The 22,937-nt window shown below is 40.9% G+C and overlaps 1 protein-coding gene across 25 annotated transcripts in view; it reads right to left on the bottom strand.

The window, feature by feature from the left end:
* Positions 1-22,937, bottom strand: part of PCDH15 (protocadherin related 15) — a 649,118-nt gene that overhangs the window by 196,146 nt on the left and 430,035 nt on the right. For all 25 annotated transcript variants that reach the window (XR_014564822.1, XM_083740648.1, XM_083740659.1 and 22 more), the window contains 2 exons: positions 22,557-22,667; positions 19,096-19,266 (listed from right to left, as the gene is read on the bottom strand). Coding sequence is in view for 24 of the 25 variants with exons in the window: in XM_083740648.1 (XP_083596774.1) it covers positions 19,096-19,266; positions 22,557-22,667 (282 nt within the window). In the remaining variant the exon portion in view is untranslated. The remainder of the gene's footprint in view (positions 1-19,095; positions 19,267-22,556; positions 22,668-22,937) is intronic.

Genomic DNA, 22,937 nt, shown 5'->3' with positions numbered 1-22,937 from the left:
GCAAAAGCCGAAAGGACGCTCAGTTGCGGATATGCCTGGAAGTGAAAGGAAAGTCCAATGCTGTAAAGAAAAATATTGCATAGGAACCTGGAATGTAAGAACCATGAACCTGGGTAAGTTGGAGGTGGTCAAAAATGAGATGGCAAGAATAAATATTGACATCCTGGGCATCAGTGAACTAAAACGGACGGGAATGGGTGAATTCAGTTCGGATGACCATCATATCTATTACTGTGGGCAAGAAACCCGTAAAAGAAATGGAGTGGCCCTCATAGTCAACAAAAGAGTGGCGAAAGCTGTACTGGGATGCAATCTCAAAAATGATAGAATGATCTCGATACGAATCCAAGGCAGACCTTTTAACATCACAGTAATCCAAGTTTATGCACCAACTACTTGTGCTAAAGAAACTGAAATTGACCAATTCTATGAAGACTTACAAGACCTTATAGAAGTGACACCAAAGAAGGATGTTCTTCTCATTATAGGGGATTGGAATGCTAAAGTAGGGAGTCAAGAGATAAAAGGAACAACTGGCAAGTTTGGCCTTGGAGATCAAAACGAAGCAGGGCAAAGGCTAATAGAGTTCTGTCAAGAGAACAAGCTGGTCATCACAAACACGCTTTTCCAACAACACAAGAGACGACTCTACACATGGACATCACCAGATGGGCAGCATCGAAATCAGATTGATTATATTCTCTGCAGCCAAAGATGGAGAAGCTCTATACAGTCAGCAAAAACAAGACCTGGAGCTGACTGTGGCTCAGATCATCAGCTTCTTATAGCAAAATTCAAGCTTAAACTGAAGAAAGTAGGAAAAACCACTGGGCCGGTAAGATACAATCTAAGTCAAATCCCTTATGAATACACAGTGGAAGTGAGGAACAGGTTTAAGGATTTAGATTTGGTGGACAGAATGCCTGAAGAACTATGGATGGAGGCTCGTAACATTATACAGGAGGCAGCAACGAAAACCATCCCAATGAAAAGGAAATGCAAGAAAGCAAAGTGGCTGTCCAATGAGGCCTTACAAATAGCGGAGGAGAGAAGGCAAGCAAAATGCGAGGGAGATGGTGAAAGATACAGGAAATTGAATGCAGATTTCCAAAGAATAGCAAGGAGAGACAAGAAGACCTTCTTAAACGAGCAATGCAAAGAAATAGAGGAAAGCAATAGAATGGGAAGAACCAGAGATCTGTTCAAGAAAATTGGAGATATGAAAGGAACATTTCATACAAAGATTTCCATAATAAAGGACAAAAGTGGAAAGGACCTAACAGAAGCAGAAGACATCAAGAAGAGGTGGCAAGAATACACAGAGGAATTATACCAGAAAGAAATGGATGTCTCGTATACCCCAGGTAGTGTGGTTGCTGACCTTGAGCCAGACATCCTGGAAAGTGAAGTCAAATGGGCCTTAGAAAGCACTGCAAATAACAAGGCCAGTGGAAGTGATGGTATTCCAGCTGAACTATTTAAAATTTTAAAAGATGATGCTGTCAAGGTGCTACACTCAATATGCCAGCAAGTTTGGAAAACTCAGCAGTGGCCAGAAGATTGGAGAAGATCAGTCTACATCCCAATCCCAAAGAAGGGCAGTGCCAAAGAATGCTCCAACTACCGCACAATTGCACTCATTTCACACGCTAGCAAGGTTATGCTTAAAATTCTACAAGGAAGGCTCAAGCAGTATGTGGACCGAGAACTCCCAGAAGTGCAAGCTGGATTTAGAAGAGGCAGAGGAACCAGAGACCAAATTGCAAACATGCGCTGGATTATGGAGAAAGCTAGAGAGTTCCAGAAAGACATCTACTTCTGCTTCATTGACTATGCAAAAGCCTTTGACTGTGTCGACCACGGCAAACTATGGCAAGTTCTTAAAGAAATGGGAGTGCCAGATCACCTCATCTGTCTCCTGAGAAATCTCTATGTGGGACAAGAAGCTACAGTTAGAACTGGATATGGAACAACTGATTGGTTCAAAATTGGGAAAGGAGTACGACAAGGCTGCATTTTGTCTCCCTGCTTATTTAACTTATATGCAGAATTCATCATGCGAAAGGCTGGGCTGGATGAATCCCTAGCCGGAATTAAGATTGCCGGAAGAAATATCAACAACCTCAGATATGCAGATGACACAACCTTGATGGCAGAAAGTGAGGAGGAATTAAAGAACCTTTTAATGAGGGTGAAAGAGGAGAGCGCAAAATATGGTCTGAAGCTCAACATCAAAAAAACGAAGATCATGGCCACTGGTCCCATCACCTCCTGGCAAATAGAAGGGGAAGAAATGGAGGTAGTGAGAGATTTTACTTTCTTGGGCTCAATGATCACTGCAGATGGTGACAGCAGCCACGAAATTAAAAGATGCCTGCTTCTTGGGAGAAGGGCAATGACAGGCCTAGACAGCATCTTGAGAAGTAGAGACATCACCTTGCCAACAAAGGTTCGTATAGTTAAAGCTATGGTTTTCCCAGTAGTGATGTATGGAAGTGAGAGCTGGACCATAAAGAAGGCTGATCGCCGAAGAATTGATGCTTTTGAATTATGGTGCTGGAGGAGACTCTTGAGAGTCCCATGGACTGCAAGAAGATCAAACCTCTCCATACTGAAGGAAATCAACCCTGAGTGCTCACTGGAAGGACAGATTGTGAAGCTGAGACTCCAGTACTTTGGCCACCTCATGAGAAGAGAAGACTCCCTGGAGAAGACCCTGATGTTGGGAAAGATGGAGGGCACAAGGAGAAGGGGACGGCAGAGGACGAGATGGTTGGATAGTGTTTTCGAGGTTACCAGCATGAGTTTGACCAAACTGCGGGAGGCAGTGGAGGACAGAGGTGCCTGGCGTTCTCTGGTCCATGGGGTCACGAAGAGTCAGACACGACTAAACGACTAAACAACAACAACAGACTGCAGGTATTTTAGACTGTAAGAAATTGGCTAATCTTCCAATTTTATCAAAGAGACTGATGCCATTTTCTAGTTTTCAACCAACTTCAATGTATCCACAACAGTTTTAATACTGCACTGAACGGCGGCACAGATGAGAACAGATTTCATTGAGAGTGACAACCTTTAAAAAACTGTATGAATACAGATCATCACCATCATTTGCTTGTACATATTTCATCAGTTCTTAAATCTACATTAAAAATAGCCTGGGGCATGAGCCACCTACAGACAGATAGGACTTTTCTTTATGCATGTGATTGATTTATGGCTAAACTTCTCCCATTCTACTTTAACAGGTGGTACATTGGAGAGATTAAAAAAAGAGGCTTTAAATCTGAAGTCATTTTAACTATAATCCCACTGTTGCAATACATATAGGCTACTGTCAAAATGCAGCAGTACAGCCACATAAAGGAACTGCGTTAAAAAAGATTTAAAACCCATGGGTTTTATGCGCACACACGTACCCCTTCAAGAATAGCTTGGTGTGATTCAAAGCATGTATGGAAAATGAGTCATAAATTTCAGAAATGGAATGTGAGGAAACCAAACCATTTTAAATAGCAGGTTTCTGAGTTTGGCATTATATACTTGTCATATAATATGACAGGAAGATAAACAGCGAAGTGCTTATTTAGAGGTGCCACTTTGGAGCACATATGTTATAACTTAGCAGACTTCAACTTCCTATCACAACAATGTTAGATTTAAATTTTACTGGAGGATTTGATATCTTTTATTAAAGATCATTCATGATTTCCCCTTAAATGTAGTATTTAGCAGGAATCTAAAACAGAACAGTAGCAGCATTCACCCGCTTTTGACAAAGACGTCCTCCCAAACCAACTGCGGCTTCCACAAAGTGGTTCAAAGAGAAGCAGGTGTTCTAGAAGCTTTGAATGTCAGGGATGGACAGGAGCCCAAAGGAGTGGGGGAATTTGTGGGCAACGGAGGCAGGTGGGGAGAATGATTCAGGGCAAGGGACCAGTGATTTGTGGGGTTCTGTGCTGCCCATGAAACAACTGCTGCTGGTGTTGGAAGTGGGGAGTCAGCAGGAAGAGACCAGGCAGCTAGAGGTAGTGGAGGAGGAGGCAGGAGAAGAGCTTCAGGAGGTCTCTGGGTTTGGAGAGCCTGTGGTGCTCCCAGAAAGAGTATTTGGAGTCCTCTGCTGTCTCCTTGCTCCAGGAGGGGCTTGAAGTGGTGGGAGCAGCTGGAGCTGTTGGGTGCTTAAGAGCACCATGTCAGACAAGGGGGTTTAAGAAGGCAGGGTGGCAGGGCTACACTGTTGCTCCAACTGTCTGAGATGGGGGACACGTCTGCAGTCATAGGTTCCTTGGACAGATAGTTAGCAGGAAGTGTTGTCTATCATTTGAATGTTAGGAGCTGATGTAGCCGAGTGCTTCACTAATAAAGAATTAAAAATCTAGTCACTTGTCTTCATTGGTTTGAATGTGTTCATGACATTCATTGGGGCAGTTATCAAAGGCTCCATGTGGCCTTCAAAGTACCCACTGCTATGGGCATGGAGCCCCTAGGCAATTCTTGCACCCCCCCACTGTCTCCAACGACCTGCATAGGGGAAACAGAACAAAACAAAACCTGTGCCCACAAAAATGGCTGGTGCAGTGGGTTTCATGTTCTTTGCAGTATTTACTGCTGAAACTAATTAAAACCTTTTTGGTTAACCAAATAAGAACACTGAATGGAGCTACTAAATACAATACGCTGTTGGTGTTGTTACACCACTTTGTGTTTTTACACACTTTGTAACATTGCATTTTGCCGAGTAACAACTGTGCAGTAAAAAATTATTCACTAGGCTTTCCAGTTTGGCCCTGTTTATATATGGCATTAAGCTGCTTTTTGCACATTTATGGTAGTCTCCCAGATATCTGCATTTGTATGAATAATGCAGTGTATAAGACGGATCTCAACTGCAGCAGCTTCAAGGGCCTCTGGTGCATAAGGAGTCTGTTGCAGCTGTCAAGATTTGTGAGTTTCCTGTGAACTGGAGATATAATTCCAAGTCCTACCAGTGAAAAATCAGTCATTCGCTGACTTGCGTGGCAAGGCCCCCAAACCAGCCCCTTGTTAGAATAAAATTCACACTGACACAGAATTTTGGTTTAAGCTTATTGGGGAAATTTTAGGCCACAACTTTATTGATTACAGAAATGTGAGCTGTATTGGCTTAGGCATTGGCAAAGGACTATATTGGACTCCTGTCCCCTTTGCAGGAAGTCAGTAAGCGTAAACCACCCAAAGAGGAAGCCACATCAGGGGAACCCGCCTGTAGCTCTCCTTGGTGTCCCCAGAGGCCTGGCATGGCCCTAGCCCCTCAAGCGAACTTCGGACAGGATCCAGGCCCTGGATTCCTTTAACAGAATACCCTTGGCCAATGGAGGGGCAGGCAATGGCTGACCTCCCTTCCCCCACAAATCAATGAGTCAATGCCTAACCGCCAAACCTTACAAAGTTGTGATGATTGCTAAGAGGTAGGCGAAAACCAAGTGGCCAGTGCCAATCTGCCAAATGGAAAAATTCCCAAGACAGGCGACCAACCAAAGTCCAAAGCAAGGCCAGAGGACCTCAAAAATAAAGGGTGGGTGGGCGGATGTTCGGCAGCGTGAATCAGGTGCCTGCCACGCGTCACGCTGCCACTTTTATATCCCCCCATGATCACCCCACACAAAAGTGATTGGCCAAGAAGCCGGGGTGATCATAGTGCCACCCTGGCATAACAGCATTATTCCGCCCATGCCAGGGAAGGGAGGAACCGGCCTGGGGGCCTGCCCACAACCAGGACCATCCTTAAAGATGATCCCACATCCTTTTGCCATTTAAAAAACTACTATGTGCTACATTGTTTTTTAAAATGAACATTTTAAAAGTAAACAAGTTTTTGTGTGTGTGTGTGTGTGTGTGTGTGTGTGTATTTGTATCACTGCAAACAGAAAGATACATTCCAGACAATGTTAAGCACTTCAGCATTGGTAGCGGTATGAGAGATCTAAGCAAGAGAAATTGATGACATTTAGAAGTGCTTAACATTGGCTTGATTGTGTCCAAAAAGTTTCAACATAAGAAAGTATGTTAATTAACATCAGATCATTTTTGCACTAACAAACAAGCACAGGCTGCACTACTACAAAAGGAATCATGATGCTGCTGTCAGTCAATGTTACCTTTTCTTTTTATTTCTTTTTTTTTTTAAAAAAAGTATTCCTATTGATCTCTGTCTAAAATGCTATTGCTATGTTTAGGTGCAGAACCGTTATTCAAGGACATAGATGCCAAGAGAATTCCCTGGGCCCAGTACACTGTATGTGGATTGGGACCCTCTCCATCCTGCTAACACTGCACCACCCCCTCTATCTTTTTCTACTGCTTATGTACATATATTAACTAAGCCCAGTTAAAAAAATTAAAGGTACCCCTGACAGTCAAGTCCAGTCGCAAACGACTCTGGGGTTGCGGCACTCATCTCACTTTATAGGCTGAGGGATCCAGCGTTCGTCCACAGACAGTTTTTCTGGCTCATGTGGCCAGCATGACTAAGCCGCTTCTGGCACAATGGAACACCAACACCAGAGCAGCACACGGAAACACCGTTTACATTCCAGACAGAGTGGTATCTATTAATCTACTTGCACTTTGATGTGCTTTTGAACTGCTAGGTTGGCAGGGGCTGGGACCGAGCAACAGGAGCTCACCCCATTGTGGGGATTCGAACCGCCAACCTTTTGATCGGCAAGCCCAAGGCTCAGCGCCACCTGCACCCCCAGTTTATCTAGTTGCAAATATAAAAGCAGAGTGAGGAGAAACATGTATACAACCTTGTGTTCTTGGCGGGAAAAGCAAGATATAAATATATACCACATAGCACATAGATAAACTATGCAATAAACTCCCATTTGAGGCAGCAATGCCCACCAATTTGGAAAACCTACCGAAGCTGCCCAATGGTATTTTATTCCGTAAAAGCATCCCATTTGGGGAGTGAATGAATTAATGTGAACATGAGGAGTTTAAACAAATATAGCTCAGTATCTTCCTGCACCCAAGTTCTCTTGATTTCTCTGCACCTCTGGGAGGGCCCGCTCCCAAGTCTCAGGAGGGGGTGGTTAACATTCCTTCTTCTGATTGCCTAGCAGCAGTGATGAAGTGATTAAGACTCCCTAGCAGTGGGGCTGTCTGTGAAGTGCCAAAGCCTTTGGAGTAGTCTCCAGAATTTGTTTTATAACTTTCTGAAGAGCTTTTTTTTAAAAAAAAATTAAAGCTAAGCGTCTGGGTTCCTGATGACATGGGACCTGGTACACTTCCACCTCTTGTATGCCCCTCTCAGTGAGATGTAGTTGCCAAGAAGCTATAACTTATTTTGGATGCTAATAATACTATAGCCTATGCGCTTAATAGTGAGGGAGAGAACCCTAGTATATGGATCAAATGCTGAATTGTAAAGAAACTTCCATACCCAGTAATGCCCTTGTCATTGTAACTGACAGCAGGCTAACTCCTCAGCTAACAATAAATAATGCAGGCATGCAGACAAGCTCTTTGCTCAGAATTCACCTCATGAAATGCCATTGACATTATAAAGTAGGTTATAAGAAACTGATTTACTTTAATTATTTATGCTAATGATTAGGAGTTCAAATGCCTACACACAAGCCTATAAATAAATGAGAAAAGAAAGAGATTTTGCATCACCCATGCTTAGGTTGTAGCAGCTAAGGCAGGCATTGAGAAGCCTATGACAGCCATGGCAACTTCATTTGTTTTGCCTTAGACAACCCTTACCGTCCATTTCTTGTTGCAATGTTTGGCTTGGCTCAGTGGGCAGCACTTCCCAGGTTACCTTACCCTGGCATGCAAAGTGGTGAAAACACATCTGCCCCTGCCTGACATTCTTCCTGCCCTTCACAAGCACTGTGCATGGTATAGCAGTGCCATACATGGGCTTTTCTGAAGATGGAAGTAAATGGGGAATTCTGAGGAGGATGCAAAATAATTTACTTGACAGGCTACTACTAAAGCTTATGAAGCATGGCATATTGCTCTCTTGAAACCGGACGAGCTTTACCCTCAAATCCTCTTTTTCTTCCCCATCACACTCCAAATGCTTAGGGCCTTTGATCCACAGGCAGCACCATGATCCTACAGGATAATAAACATGCCATTCCTTTGAACTTATCCACATCACACAGAGAGAAATTACTAGAGCCAAATTACATGTGACGTCCATTATGTAAAAGCAATTAATGGGCATTCAGAGGCATGGTGCCTCTGACAGTAGAAGGAAAACACAGCCATCATGGTTTACAATGCCTCTGAATGCCAGTTGAGGCCTCCCCATTGTGCAGAACACTATTACACGCAGCTCCTGCTTGTGGGTTTGCATATGCATCTGGCTGGCCAGCACAGTGAAAATAGGGTGCTGGACCAGAATCACAGGATCAAATAATTGTAGAGTTGGAAGGGACCACAAAAGCTATCAAGTCCAACCCCCAAAGTGGGGCTAGATGAGTCATTGGCTTGATCTAGCAGAGCTCTTCTTATGTTGATGTTTATACATTTTAAATAGCTACCGTGGCATTAGAATTATGTTGCATGGGGAGGAAGGATTGACCCCCCTTTCTCTTGAAATGGTCCCAGCAAAAATCAATCACTTGTCCCCTGCCAAATCTGTTATTTGTATCAGGAAGGATATTTCCATTCACACCAATGGGAGTTTCCCTCCCAATACAAATGGCAATTTGTGGGGATTTCCAGAGGGATCTGGGGGGGGGGGGGAGAGAAGGGTCATATTCCCCTCCCTGACTGATGCAGTCAAGATCCCACTCAGAGGCCACTGCAAGAGGCATTTACAATAAAAAATAACTGCACATTATTTTATTTCATAGTTACAGCTCTTTCTAATAAGCTACAATGTACTTTCTTGGAACTGCTGATTCAGTTCCTAGCTTTGGCAAGCAGTTTAAAATCTCTAGGTTAGGCTTGGTATAAACTGAGGGTAATACCTTTCCTGGTGCTCAGCAGTATAGATTGTATCTTCTATCTCCTTTACAGAACTGCAGCCTTTAATTTATAGATCCTTGCTAGGTTCCTGGTGCTCCCTTTCAGAGCCCCGGTCTGCCCTTGGTGGCTGGAAGGAAACCTATAAAATTCTTCACTCGGATCTGTTTAGTTCATGGTAGAAGACAATGCACATGTGATTTTCTCCCTTTGTATCAAACTGGAACAAGTGGGATATCAGTTGGTTGGAAAAATGTATATTTCTGCTAATCTATTTGTATCTGCTAGTAATGACATGGAAATCTGCATTCATGCTTTCCCCTATTTCTGTGTTTTCTGTTTTATAGTTCCAATGTGGCAATTTCTTTTGGTGTGATCCATACATTTGTGTTTAGCGCTTACTTCAGGCAAAGCCAACATTGGTCAGATTTGGGGGTGGTTAATTGTACCCCCAACATACACCAAGCACTTCATGTTGTGACAATAATACAGTGAAGCAGCATCTTTCCTGAACCTTTGATGAACAATCAGTTTGCAGTCTAACAGGATAGCTTGGCAAGTAGAATTATGATCATCTCCACAAGTGGCAGCACTGTGACAAAGATGAGAAATCTTTTAGAAGTGAAGCATGTTGATAAGGCATCGTAAACTACCTGATCTAAATGTCATTTCAGAATCTCCATATGGTGAAAAATGACATTTAATGATGAACGTATATGAATGCATATCACTAGATCAAAATAATTAAAGACAATAATTTCCTCTTCTCCTGATTTTTTAATAAGTTTGATTTTTTGCAAAAAAGGGGGAATTTGATGTCAACTTTTTAGCAAGCCTAAATCTGTCACAGAAAAGATTTTGCAGAGGAATTCCATTGCAGCAATCATCAGTGGTACCTACAGGGGCTTAATCAATACTGGAAATTGTACAGAGTCCTTATATGGATAAATGCTGGAGAGCTATCATTTCGGCTGAAAGAGCAGCAGTATGTGGGAGAAAGGAGGTCTATTTACATACTGAGATTTATAAGTGGGTAATATAGTTTGTTAGTTTCTAGGGCTGTGCATAGCCCCCTTTACTCCGCAATAGCTGACCTGGGGAATACCCAATCAGGATCCAGCACCAAATCAATTTCTGGGATGGGATAATGTGACTTAAAAGTTTTTAAAACCCTATATGATCAGGAGGGGGGCAGGGGAAGGAAATGCTATGTTGCCCCCCTCCCCCAATGTAGAGAGGTTCAGTACTTCTGTAGGCTGCCTAGTCAGTATGTTCTCTGCACAGAACAGAATAGTAAAGCAGACTCCGTATGCAACCAGCAGGCTGGCACCCTGGGGGGCTGCATGTGTATAGCAGTCCTGCCAGGTCTACTTGCCCTCCCTCTTTGTCTTGTCGCTTCCTGCATTACTGCCCCCAAATGCCTCACATATGTGAGCATCAGTTCCTGATGATCCTCACCACTGACAATGATGCCACCTCTATGACTGCCATATAAGTTTTAAGTGGTTTAAACAACAACAGGATGTAAACATAATATAATGTTAATGTAACATTAACAATTGGTTCCCCCTCCCTTACCTCTCCCCCAGAACAGAGGACTAATACAACAAATTTTCCAAGTTTTAAGTTTTAAGGTATAAACTTTTTTTTTGAAGTATACAACTTTTTCTTTTTAGAAAGAAATTTTGAAGGAAAGATGATTGCTTTTGAAAGTCTCAAGTTATTTAACCTCCATCACATTTTAAATGTTAGAAGATACACTTAGACTTCATTATGTAAAATAGCCATTTTAATGTAATTTCAGGTTAAAAACTGAACCATTTGCAAAGCACACATATAAAACAGACCCTTCCACAGCCGGAAAGCTGTGCAGGTAAAATAAATGCTTGCACATCTGCCAGGAGGGAATCACAAACCCCTCCACTCCTAAGCTTCGTGTATTTCCATATTAAAATTAGTGCCAATTTCTTTTAATTAGCCTTGTCATTCTTTGTGCAGCCCTATGCAGATAAAAATTAATTATCTGTAAATTCACATCTTCATAATTTTTAACCTTCGCTTCACTTGTTTTCAGTGACATTTACTGAAAAACACCACTTATCAGGAGATTGCACATGGAGGACAGACAATTCATCAAAAGGTAAAAAATAAAAATAATAGAATAAAAAAGGATGAGAGGGGGGAAATCATTCTGAAACAGTGCATGAAGCCTTAAGCCTAAACTACCACATAATCAGGAGCTCATCAAACCTTTCTGTTTTGATGCTGCTGAAAGAGGCATCTCATTTAAATGCCATTAATATGAAATGGCGGTTTTCATTAAGTTGTAATATCTAGTACCTGGCAAGTCTTGCTGTAAATCTGTTGAAGACTTAACATTCCCCTTCACTTTGTATATAAATCACTTTGTATTTATATTGCTGATGACTCTCTGTTCCCATGTTGTGGTAAACTGAAACCATCTTTAAAATATTGGGGGGGGGGGAGTCAAGAAAAATAAATAAGAAAATATTTAAATTACAAGGATGGCTTTATATCTCAGTGAAATAGCTTCTTACAGCTGTTGAAGTAGTTTCCACCCAAAAGGTGAATGTCAGTTTGTCACGCATCTAAAGCTACTAAAGATGCAACACTTAGTCAAGTGGAACAATTTCTGAGAAAACATCCATAGCACTACACCGTAAACATGCCATAGTTAATAAATCCCCAGCTGCAATTAAACAAAGCAAAATAAAACCCTTAGGAGTAAGTACCTGAAACTGCAATTGGCTTTCTTCTCTACCCCATCTAATGATTTCAGCTTTTGCCCACAAATTGTAAAAAAAATATATATCAGTGGCTCTCACGAAACTGACAAATTGTTCATAGTCAGCCCAATGACAACAAAACAGTTACAACTTCCTAATGGGAAGATAGACTGTTTCTAAATGGCCGCAAGTGAGCAAACATGAATAATAATATTAAGAGTCTAATTCCATCCCTAAAGTTCTGATTGTGGCTGAGATGAGGTGACAGGACTAAATTGTATCTAATATTTCACCACCTACCAAATGTCTTTTTAAAGATAGTAAGCACACATGCATCAACTCCATTAGCATTTAAATTTATTATCTGACAAGAACTTGTTTAGGATGAGAGATTATAATCTAATTAACACCATCAATTCAGGGGCAGTCTTGAAGTGTCAAGGTTTTTGGAGAAAGCAAAGGAGTATGCTCTTTGATTTCATATATTGTGGCATAAATGGAAGCTTTTCTTCAAGTGCAGGTAATAAGAGTGGAACCCAACAAATTAGATTAGAATAACAGAAGAGGACAAGGAGTTAAGGCTTCTTACCTCTACCCCCTCAATACCTTCCTATGCCAGGTTTCTGATCTGGATCAGATGCCCTGAACCTGCTATTTACCTTTAAAAATCTTTTCAAACAATTGCATTCTGGTCCCATGAACATGCCATTTGCACAATTTTTCTTCCATCCCTTTTGGTAAAGTAAATTTGGCAAAGCAGGGGTGGGGAAACATTTTGGTTCAGGGGCCAGGATGGTTCTCAGGGCCAGCCTCTCAGGATAAAGTTGACAGATGGGGGGCACTCTCTTGTCAACCACATGACATCAATATCACATGATTGACAGGTAGGCGGGGCCATCCAGGTGTCAAGATTGCTTCACCTGCTTTGAAGAACTTCCTGTGATCCCCCTTTAAACCCAATGTGGGTTTAAAAGAGGAATGTAGGGAGACTTGCAAAGCAGCCCTTGGAGGAAGTGAAGGCTGTTTCTGAGAGTGTTTTTGCCAAGCATTTGTAGTTAGTTGCCTTTGCTTGACAGTGCTCTGCCTTTCCTTGGAAAATAAAACCTCCTCTTGTTCTACCTTCTCTGTCACATGGCAAACCAAACACAACTCTAACTTTGCTTTAGAGTGGAAGCTGAGGAAGGAAGAGGGAGGAGACTTGCAAAGACTTTCCCCTTCTTCTCATTTAAGTACCCAATCTCATGCCAATCTCACTGCCATCTTTAATTTCTGCTCATCAGTTGGATGAATGGAGATTACATAGCCTGCCTAGGCTTCTTATACTTTCACTGTGCTAAACAACTCACTAACCCCACCATACTCCAGGGAGGCACCTGGTTTAGATGCCAGGAAGTTCCCTATTATTCATTACAACTGGCACATAGGCGTGGGAGAAAGCACAATTCTTCCCCTGGGAGCCTCCAGAGGTCAGCAAAGGGCTTCCTCATGATGTGGGCTTCACCAGGTGCCCAGTGATGCCAGTCTGAGAGAGGGAACATGGTCATCCTGAACTAAGGTGTCTAAATGTTTCTAAACTGGAACCAGCATTGCCATACAATCTTGAAATGAAAATAAATTATTGTTTGCTCTGCCAGAGAGGCCTTCATAAATGGGAAAGGACTATAAGAAGTTTGAACTGCTGCTACAAAGGAACAATGAAAGGCTTTGTAAGATGTGGAGGTCTACGCAGTCTAGACCTATAACTAGAGAGCACAGAGATGACTTTGAAGCTTTCTTTGAAGTTCCTCGCACAGTTTTGGGTTTCTTTTCTGTTCTATATATGCTAGGCTATAGAGAATTCTCTATATAGTTAAGGAAAGGCATTTACTATAGCTGAACAGTCAACTAGTTGTATCATGAAAACAAATACTTCAATTTCACCACCACTGTCACGAAAACAAAGGTTCTATTTGACCTTGTGCTCTTGAAATTGTTAGTGTCACTTTTGAGATTTCACAGGGGAGATGTTATTTTCCAGGGATTTATTTTGCTTTCAGAACAGTGTACAGTTTTAGAAAAGTTTTTATTTCACCCCCCTCCCCCAAAGCGTTAATGTGTTTTGTTTCTAAGAGCAAAGCAGCATCAATGTGAAAAATACTTTAGGAGATGATTGAGAAAGGATGGAATTTGTCACACAAGAATAACATTAAGAAGTACTTTCTGCCCAGTGGTTTCAAGAAGCCTAAAAACCTTAGAAAAGAAACACTAGGTTGTATCTGATTAAGTCAGGAGTGCTGAACCTCTAGCCCTCCAAACGATGCTGAATTATAATTCACATCAGCCCCAGCAAGCATGACCAATGGCCCAGGATGATGGGAGCTGTAGTTTAGCAACACCTGGAGGTCCAAGGTTCTTCACACTTGTACTAAGCCACAGTGTAGATCTTGACTCTTATATGTCCATTGATTTCAATGGGTCTAACTCTGAGTATAACTTAGTTGGATACTACCTAGTCTCTTTGTGACAATGTATACCCTGTTCTAAAACTTGAATCTTGAATAGTTTCTTCATTATCAAAATGTGAAACCAGGTTTGTTATAGACCTCTCAATCAGTTCAGAAAAACTGTTATCTCCTGTCTCCTCCATGCGTGAAATACAGTTTTAGGCTCATGTAATAGGAACCAGAAGCAAGCAAGTAATCATAGGCATTGGGATTGGCACAATTAGGGTGCAGAGGGGTTGATTTAGGCCTCAGGTGCCCTTGGATACACACACACACAGTGGTGAAAGAGACGGAAACAAGACTGGATAACCATTCTTTTCACAGCTACCAGCTCCATCTACAAACATAATATTCTGTGTACAAAAGGCAGATTGGATACATTAAGAATTGGACTAAGAGGGAGAGAAGCAGGAGGAGGAATAGGTGATGGCAGAAGAGATTAGGAGGATAATGGTGGCACTGCTGGTGCCACCAAAAAGAGGATTGACTGTGGGAAGCAAGAAATGTTGTTGAATCTGTCCAAGAAACACAGAAATGTGAAAGAAATTAAGTCTTAAAATTTGTCTCCTGAGTATTAGTCAAGGTATGTTTTATTATTCACAGTAGCATGCATTGGTTTTAGCATGTGGAAATTTCATAGTTGTCTCTGAAGAACGGTAAGTTGCAAAAGAGAGAGAGAGAAAGAGAGAGAGAGAGAGAGAGAGAGAGAGAGAGAGAGAGAGAGAAAAGCCTTGAAATATCACTTTTTAAAAATCCCAAGCCAGTGTTTCCTGGCCTGGGTGGCATTGATCATATTGGCATTCATCACATTCCCTAGCTACAGAATGCAGTCTTCTGTGTGGTGGTTCTCAGGTTTATCAAATGTGCCACATGAAGGACATTAGAACTTCAAGACAAAATAGCTTTTCCTTTGTTCATGCAGAACCTTGATGAATTGTGTTTTCTCTAAGATAATATTTGCAGAAGTCATTTGGAAAAACCCTGCTTTATACTAAGTGCCAAAACAAACAATGAGTTGCTGGCAAGCCCTTGTGTGTGTGTCGGCTTCATGACCTTCAGTTTGGTGAGAAGGGAGAGATTTATACAAAGAATACATCCGTTCTGACATACACAGATATCACAGATTGCCCTGAAATGCATTGTCTACAATGTTGGTTGTGACGTTTTTCTTGCAGAAAATGTCTGATTAAAAACATTTTGAAAACAAATCATGCAGTCAAAATGAAGAATGGTAAAGGACAAAGCAGCAGCAATGCCACTATGTGGAACCAATGAACTTTAGCATGACAATAACTCTTTGAACTTGGCAATGATTCAAAAACAGACAGCCATATTAATATGGGGTGCATTCTGTCATTCTGGGCTAAGTTGGTCACACCCTAGCAAGTGTGTGTGTGTGAGAGAGAGAGACGGGGGCAGGGAAACATGCCTGAACACACCTTATGACTATGGCGTAGGATGGATTTTGATCCTGTGTTTTAGTTCTGCTGTTAATTTGTGTGTGTGTGTGTGTGTGTGTGTGTTGGGGTGGGAGTTCACTCCTAAAGGGCTGTTGATAAGCTTTTGTTAAGCTTGAAACACTGGGTAGTTGGTCAGAAAAGAGAATAACTGAGTATCTGTCAAAACACCATAAATCTCCAGACCCACCCAAACATCCAGTTTCTGTTCTCTACACAGCATATGTCTATGTACATAAATGGAACCGCATTATTTGAGGAAAAATAGAAAAATAAATAAATACCTACATACATACAATATATATATATTTTTAAAAGGACACCAGTTATTTGTTTCTGTAATGCAGAATAGAAATTGCTATGAAAATATTCTCTTTGAAGATCAAACACAAGGAATAAGAAATTACACAAAGACTGGAGGGAGGCTTGGGCAAAGCAAAAAGAAACACAATTAAAGCTGCTTCATATAGAGAGCTGTTTACAAATGGTGTGGAGTTACCCACACCACATACGGCTCACACTTCTGGTCTTGTTTCCAGACACATCCAAGAAGTAGGTTCCGAAATCTTTTCAGTTTACAATTATATTAGGGAAACTGTATCACTTACTAATGCAAGTTATGTTCAACATGTACATGTAGTCAAGTGGGGGAGAAATCATAAACAAAAATAATAAAATGCAGATATGCAAGTGTCAGAGTGACAAAAAACAACCTGGGACCTTTTGCATCCAAAGCGTGCACTCTGCAACAGATCTGCAGCCCTTTCTCATGTACACTCACTTGAGAAAGGATGAAAGGAGGGGTACAAATGAGACTTTTTGCTGTCCACTGGGAAAGTGCTCTTTCTTTACCAATTAACTAAAAATCTTAATTACTGTCTCCGAGACACCTATCAATCGCCCTTCTGATTTTAAAACTATGCAATTGTGTTTTAAGCTTGCTGTCATTTAGGGGCACATTGATTTGATGGATAACAGCCTCGTATTAAATGCTGGCTCAGATGCTTAGAATTTTCCCTTTAAACTACACATTTATTGGCTGAAAGCAGGCAACACTCTGATTTCTGTTCTATTACTGAGCTGTCACAATACATCACAGCTGTTCAACACCATTAATATTGATGTTCTTACAACCTTAAGTACACATTATACCATCAGTGTTATAGCAGGGTAGGGAGGCAAAAATATTGGTGTTGCCGAAATGACAGAGTCCGCCACATCCATTACGACTTCCTCAAGTACCTGCTTCACCTTTAGCCCCCTGTGCATCCCAAAACCAGTTGTTAACCATCCAGCCTTTCGACTCACAGGGTAGCTATTTCTGTTATAAATGCTTGTGTTAACATCTGTATTCTTGACAAGGAGCAAATAATATAGCTCCTTCAACACCCTTGGGAAAACTTCCTTTACAAAACTGGCAGTTTGGGGGCAATTTAGACCATAAAAAAGGCCAGCCAAATCCCAAAAGCTGCTTCGTGGAATATTACAAATCAAAGCAAAACATTGTATAGGCCTAAAACTAATATTCAGAAGACAATGGTTTCTCACAGAGGCATTATTAACAGCTGGCTCCTGGAAGTCATGAATAAAGCACATGTTTAAACAAATAGTGTTCTCCAGAACAGAGTCCATTAAATTATGCCAGCCACCTTAATCTCCTCAGTCACATGTAAAATAAAAAAAATGTTCCTTTGTTGAGACTTTGTATGTTTCCAATGTATCATGCTGTTTAATGCTACCAGAAGAAATAATTGCATTACAGATGTAATCTCTTTCTCTCTATTTTTTACATCACAGGCTGCTTTAACTACAACAACAACATAACCAAAAACAACAACAATGACTGAAAATAATTATGCTACAGACACAGACCAAAGAAAACATTCTTAAATGCTACATTTAAAACTTAGAAATGCAATATTCTGGTTAATTCGGCGTGACATCCCATGTTTAAAAATTGCCAGCATCCATAAATGGAAAAGCTACTGTATAGGTGAAAATATAAATATGTGACATTTGGAATGCTGAACTCCACCACCACCCTTTTGCTAGGTAGAATAAAGTAAGAACCAAAAGGGAAAGTATTGCAGGAAAGTGAACCAATACAGTATTTGGAGGTCAATACATTGTGAATGATTACAACATAATTTTGTGTTCCATCTCACTCTAACCACCTGAAATAGTGGTGAAGGGCAGATGAAAGGCAAGAAAGAAAGAAAGAAAGAAAGAAAGAAAGAAAGAAAGAAAGAAAGAAAGATCAGGACTTCTTTCAGCCAGAACTCACTGTAACTCAGTTCCAGCACCTCTCAAGTGGGAACCATTGCCATTATAAGAAAACAAGGGAGGCATTCATGGTGAGTTGCAGCACCTCTTTTTCTAGAAAAATAGCACTGATAATAATTGACTAAGGGCCTTAGTCTTTTTCTACCTCTGTTTACTATGGTAAATAAATAATCAGCAATTCATGCCTGCGTCAATGGTAAGGTGACTAGTCTTGTGCCCAGATGAACCGGCAATGGCTCCGAATACAAAAGCATCAGCCAAAGACCAGGATACGTTGTTCATGATGAAGATAATACTGGAAATTGACAAGCCCAGAGGTATCCGGTGACTCATGACCAATTCTTAGTTTGTTTGTTTTTGGACTTGAGCACGCATATCTCATTACAAACCACATCCATAGTTTACTGAGTCTAGGGGGAAGGCACATGTGGAATCAGACATCTCTTAAGAAGAAGAAATACCCTTGAAATGTTAGTCAAGAAAGGAACGCCATTTCAGAGATTATTCTGAAAGAGAAATGGTACTCGCAGCAGTTTGTAATACCTGATGGAGAATAAATACATATTGTGCTCAAGTACGTGTCTCTGTGTAGATACAGAGATATACACATACAAAGTACAAAAAGTAAAATGAAAACAAGCCCTCATTTGGTGTGGCACGAGTGCTTGTTCTACTTGAACTCTGGTACAAAATAGTGATTCTGCTACTCTGCCAGCAATGTTCTGCTACAGCAGGGGTGGAGAATTTCCAGCACATGAGCCAAATGTAGTCCCTAGGGTTCAAAAAAGCCTTCTATTAGAGCCAGGTTAATCTTCCATTCCCTATGTGTTAACAAAAAACATGTTCCCATGCTGAAGTTAGACTTGAAAATAAACCATTTTGTTAACTTGAATAGAAGACTTTTTTCAGGACCAACTGCAGTGTGCCGTAGCACTTTGGGATGGGGTGTCAGTTTTTGAAATCTTCATGGACCTGCAAGAACAAAAAGATGTTCAAGCACCTGACAGGCCACAATATATGCTTGCTGGATTGTGTTTGGCTTGCTGGGCATAGAATCATGCTACACAAAGAGTGATCGACCTGAACATAGGCAGAGAATGAATGAATGAAAATAAAAGAAAGGGAGAGGGGGGGGGAGTCCCTTCTTGTACTTACAGGGTCCGTGAGCTCTGGCAAGCTAGCCTGGTAAGTGAGCGGCCGACAATCCCGAGTGTTAACAACTAATACGCATGGAAGGAACATTGGTCCAAGGTCATCCCCATCAAGGACATCAACAGTAAGGGTGGTTGTACTTGTTCTTCTTTCCATAAGGTTTTGAGCTCGGTCCTGTGGAGAAAATAAGGATTTAACCCAACAATAAAAGTTGTTTGTCTTGGTATCACTGCATATAATAATGTGAAATTCGAAACTGCAAGCTGTAAACATGTTGCAAAGACAGGTGGAAGTGAACATTGCACTCCCTGACCCCACAAAGCTCTAATCTGGGACCACTACTAACCACTACTATGTATGTGAGAGTGAGTGAGTGAGTGAGTGAGTGAGCTTATCAGCCTTTTTTTATCTCAAGAGGCAAATATGCTTTAGGTAGCCTTGTTCCCACTTCCTTGATTTCACTATTTTATATCTTAGTATCATATTTTGTATCCTCTCTTTCCTTGCTCTGTCCTTTTCTATGTATCTTCTTCCCTTCCTCCCAACAACCTCATTTTTGACCTTCCTTTATACCTCTATTCCATGACACATCTTTCTTTTCTACAGAAATTATTTTCCTCAAACCCTTCCTACTTCCTTGGACTCCAAATCATCACACTTCTTTTGTGCTGTTTTGGGGTCAGGGGGCTTGTCTCAGAAGTAAAGCAAGTTATCCAATATCAGCAAAGAAATCTGATATTAGCCATGTGTGTGAGGGAGAAAACATTCAAATGGAAGCCCCTCTCCCATCTAGCAATATTTGGGGAAACAGATTATGTGATAAAATCTTCTTTCTGGCAAATTTGGAACTGATAAGCATTGTTTTCCCACACATCACAACAAAGGATTTTAATCCCCTCTATCTCCAATGAGAAAGTTGTATGGTTTTAATTATAGAATCACTTATCAGCACAGCACACCAGTATGTGTTCTATATATTCTGCTTACTGACAGAAGAATTCATAAATTCTCTTTGTTGCTTTTCTAGTAGGAATAAAGTAGTCTGTAGAAAAAGAATTAAGTCAGACTATTCTTATTCAAAACGGTAGCAACATTATCACATCACAAAGATTTTTAATTTTGTATTCGCATGCCATTCCTGCTTTTCAGCCATTTCATGATGGAGGGTCTGGGGTAGAACATTGCTAATGCCTTGCTTTTGGTGATCAAACTGTTAAGGACAAGGCAATCTGCTTAGCAGGATACAACCCACTGTATTACTATATGTACATTTGTTGAGCTGGTCAACTAAATAGAAAGTGCAATGTCTCCAGGAAAATAAATTAAAAACTGATATTGGAGATGTGGTCTTGGGGAAAGTTTGAACTTGCAATCTTAGATGATAAACCCAGGAGCTTGGTGGGAAGAGAAGGCTGATACTGTGCAAGAACGGGGAGAAAATGGTGGCAGGATTACATTGCACCCAGAAGAGGCAAGGTTGTGTCAAGATCTGAAAGGAAGGAAATCAGGTGGAAGCAAGTAAAGAAGAAGAGAAGTTTTGCAACAAGGGCAATATGCAGCTAAGACTGGAACTTGAGACTGAAGTCCATGATCACGCTACCCAGGGAGTCCTGAAATGGCTACCCAGAGAGTAACTGATAATGGAGAAAGCAGCAAACAGGTCCAGCATCAGCACCTAGGGTGGCGTAGGGATGCTTGAACTCACTGAAGCATCACTTTGATCACTCCAGCATCTTCTTTTCTTTGCCTTCATCTTTTGAGAAAACATTCAAAAGACAGCTGGTAGCCATCAGGGATTATACATAGTTACAGGTGCTCATTTTGTTGTTGTCTTTACTTTAAAAGTACATTACTGTTTTCTACAATGGAATAGTGCTTATTCGCAAATGAATGTGTTTTGCATCAGAATAGTAGAAGCAAACATCATCTTAGTCCTATAATAATCATTATGGCATTATGATTTAAGGAAGTTTAAAATGGAAAAAAAACTTCACATACTCAGAGGGGAGCATTTTTCAAAACCAGGGATGGAAACTTTTTTGTTTCTTTGTTTTGTTCTACTGTATCAGGAATGTAAAAGCAATTAGAAAGCACAGAAAGGCAGTGTCGGCAGGAAGAAGAGAAATAACTGAAGGAACAGACATGGGAGTCTAAAGTGGGGTCCCCCAAAAGGCTATGGAGTCCAGGATCTAAAACTACCTAGCTTGAACTCCTTGAATGTTGAGCACATTAAGAAACAATAACAAGGGAAGTTACACTGATGTTTAGGCAAGAACTCAGAAGTGGTTCAGAAGTATCCCTGCTTCTGCCTCAGAGTCTGAACTGTGCTCTGCTGCAGATTCTTCCTGTTCACAAAACCCCGTCACCTATTCTGCTTCTGACACCTACTCCTCCCAGTCTGCTCCCTTAACCTCTAACCATTCATTGTTGTCTCACCACCATCCCCCAGGCTCTGAGTCTTCTTCCCTTGGAGGTCACCTGGCTAATACCTCCCACGACCCCTCTGCATCCAGCTAGTCCACGACACACTTGCTTTGACAAAATGTCATTATAACCTCCTAGCAAACCTTTTAGGATGACTGCTCAATAAACGAGTTGTCTGGAAGCACCCTCAATGAAATATGGCACAAGAATGGCTGGAATTCAGGACTCCTTTTAAGAGGATTTATAATTATGCAAGTAACTTGCAGAATTCTGCAATGAATGGAAACTTTGCCAGCTCTGGTTGCAAAGACAACATCAATAGTAAAGCTGATTCCAAGTAAAGCTTTCCAGCTGGTATACTCTGTACAATGTAGGCATCACTTTATTTCTCAGCTTGAAATATCTGTTACATAACATGTCAGGAAAATGCTTCACACACACCCCTATTTGATATACACAACTTGAGGTGAAAGAAAAAGCATCTTCAAAAGGTTGCATTTCAGAGCTGAAAGATGCAGTTAAACTGCAGCCATTAAATTAATTTCACAGCAAATTAGTATTGCTAGCTGCAACAGAACAGTAAAACTCATTGACACTACAATGCATCATTCTATACCTTCCCAGACTAAAAAGGCTCTATTTTGCAACTGAACACCAACATCTTTATAACCAGTAAATATGTGAAAGATTGTGTTACATGGCAGCAGAAACATAGGGCTGATTCTCATGCATTCAAGTCATTTGATATCTCATCAACAGATGATGATCACTTGAGGATTGCAAAATAATTTGCTGACTTACAGTAAAATGCAAGGTCTGCTTGAAGCATCTAATCTACAATTGTTCATTCAAATACAATGCTGCAGGAATCAAATGATGGATATTCATGGTGAATGCCCTCTTGAATTCAAAAAAGTCATGTGCTGATAATGACAATTTAAATGTCCATCAGATAAAATATGAAGATACAATTTCTATTCTCCCTTAAAAACAGTTATATTCGCAATGGACACCAAAAATTACAAGTCAGTCATACTCACATTGGCTTGGACAATGACAAAATAGCGTGTTTTTTCTTCGTAATTTAGCCTCTCACGCAAAACTACTGCTCCAGACAGTGTAAGAGGAATATCAAAAGTTCGATTTGAAGTCTGCCAAAATTAAATGAAGAAAAGAGAAATATAGGTCACAGGGGGAAAAATGATGTAATCAAATTAGGAAGATCCATCAGTGGCAACTGACAACAACACTTCCTTTTCTTCAGTGAGCAATCAGTTCACTTTGCTCTCACATCCTTCCCCATAGACCTAATGAATTTCCACAGAAGAAAGACCCTTGGCATAATGACAGTGTGGAGTCACATTTATTCCAATTAAAGAAAGAAAAAAATGCCACCAAGGAAAAAGAACATATCTTTCAAC

This window comes from Podarcis gaigeae (genome assembly GCF_964106915.1).
Source record: "Podarcis gaigeae genome assembly, chromosome: 5".
Lineage (NCBI taxonomy): Eukaryota > Metazoa > Chordata > Lepidosauria > Squamata > Lacertidae > Podarcis > Podarcis gaigeae.
Note: the sequence above shows the minus strand (reverse complement) of the source record. Positions and strands in the feature narration are given on the sequence as shown.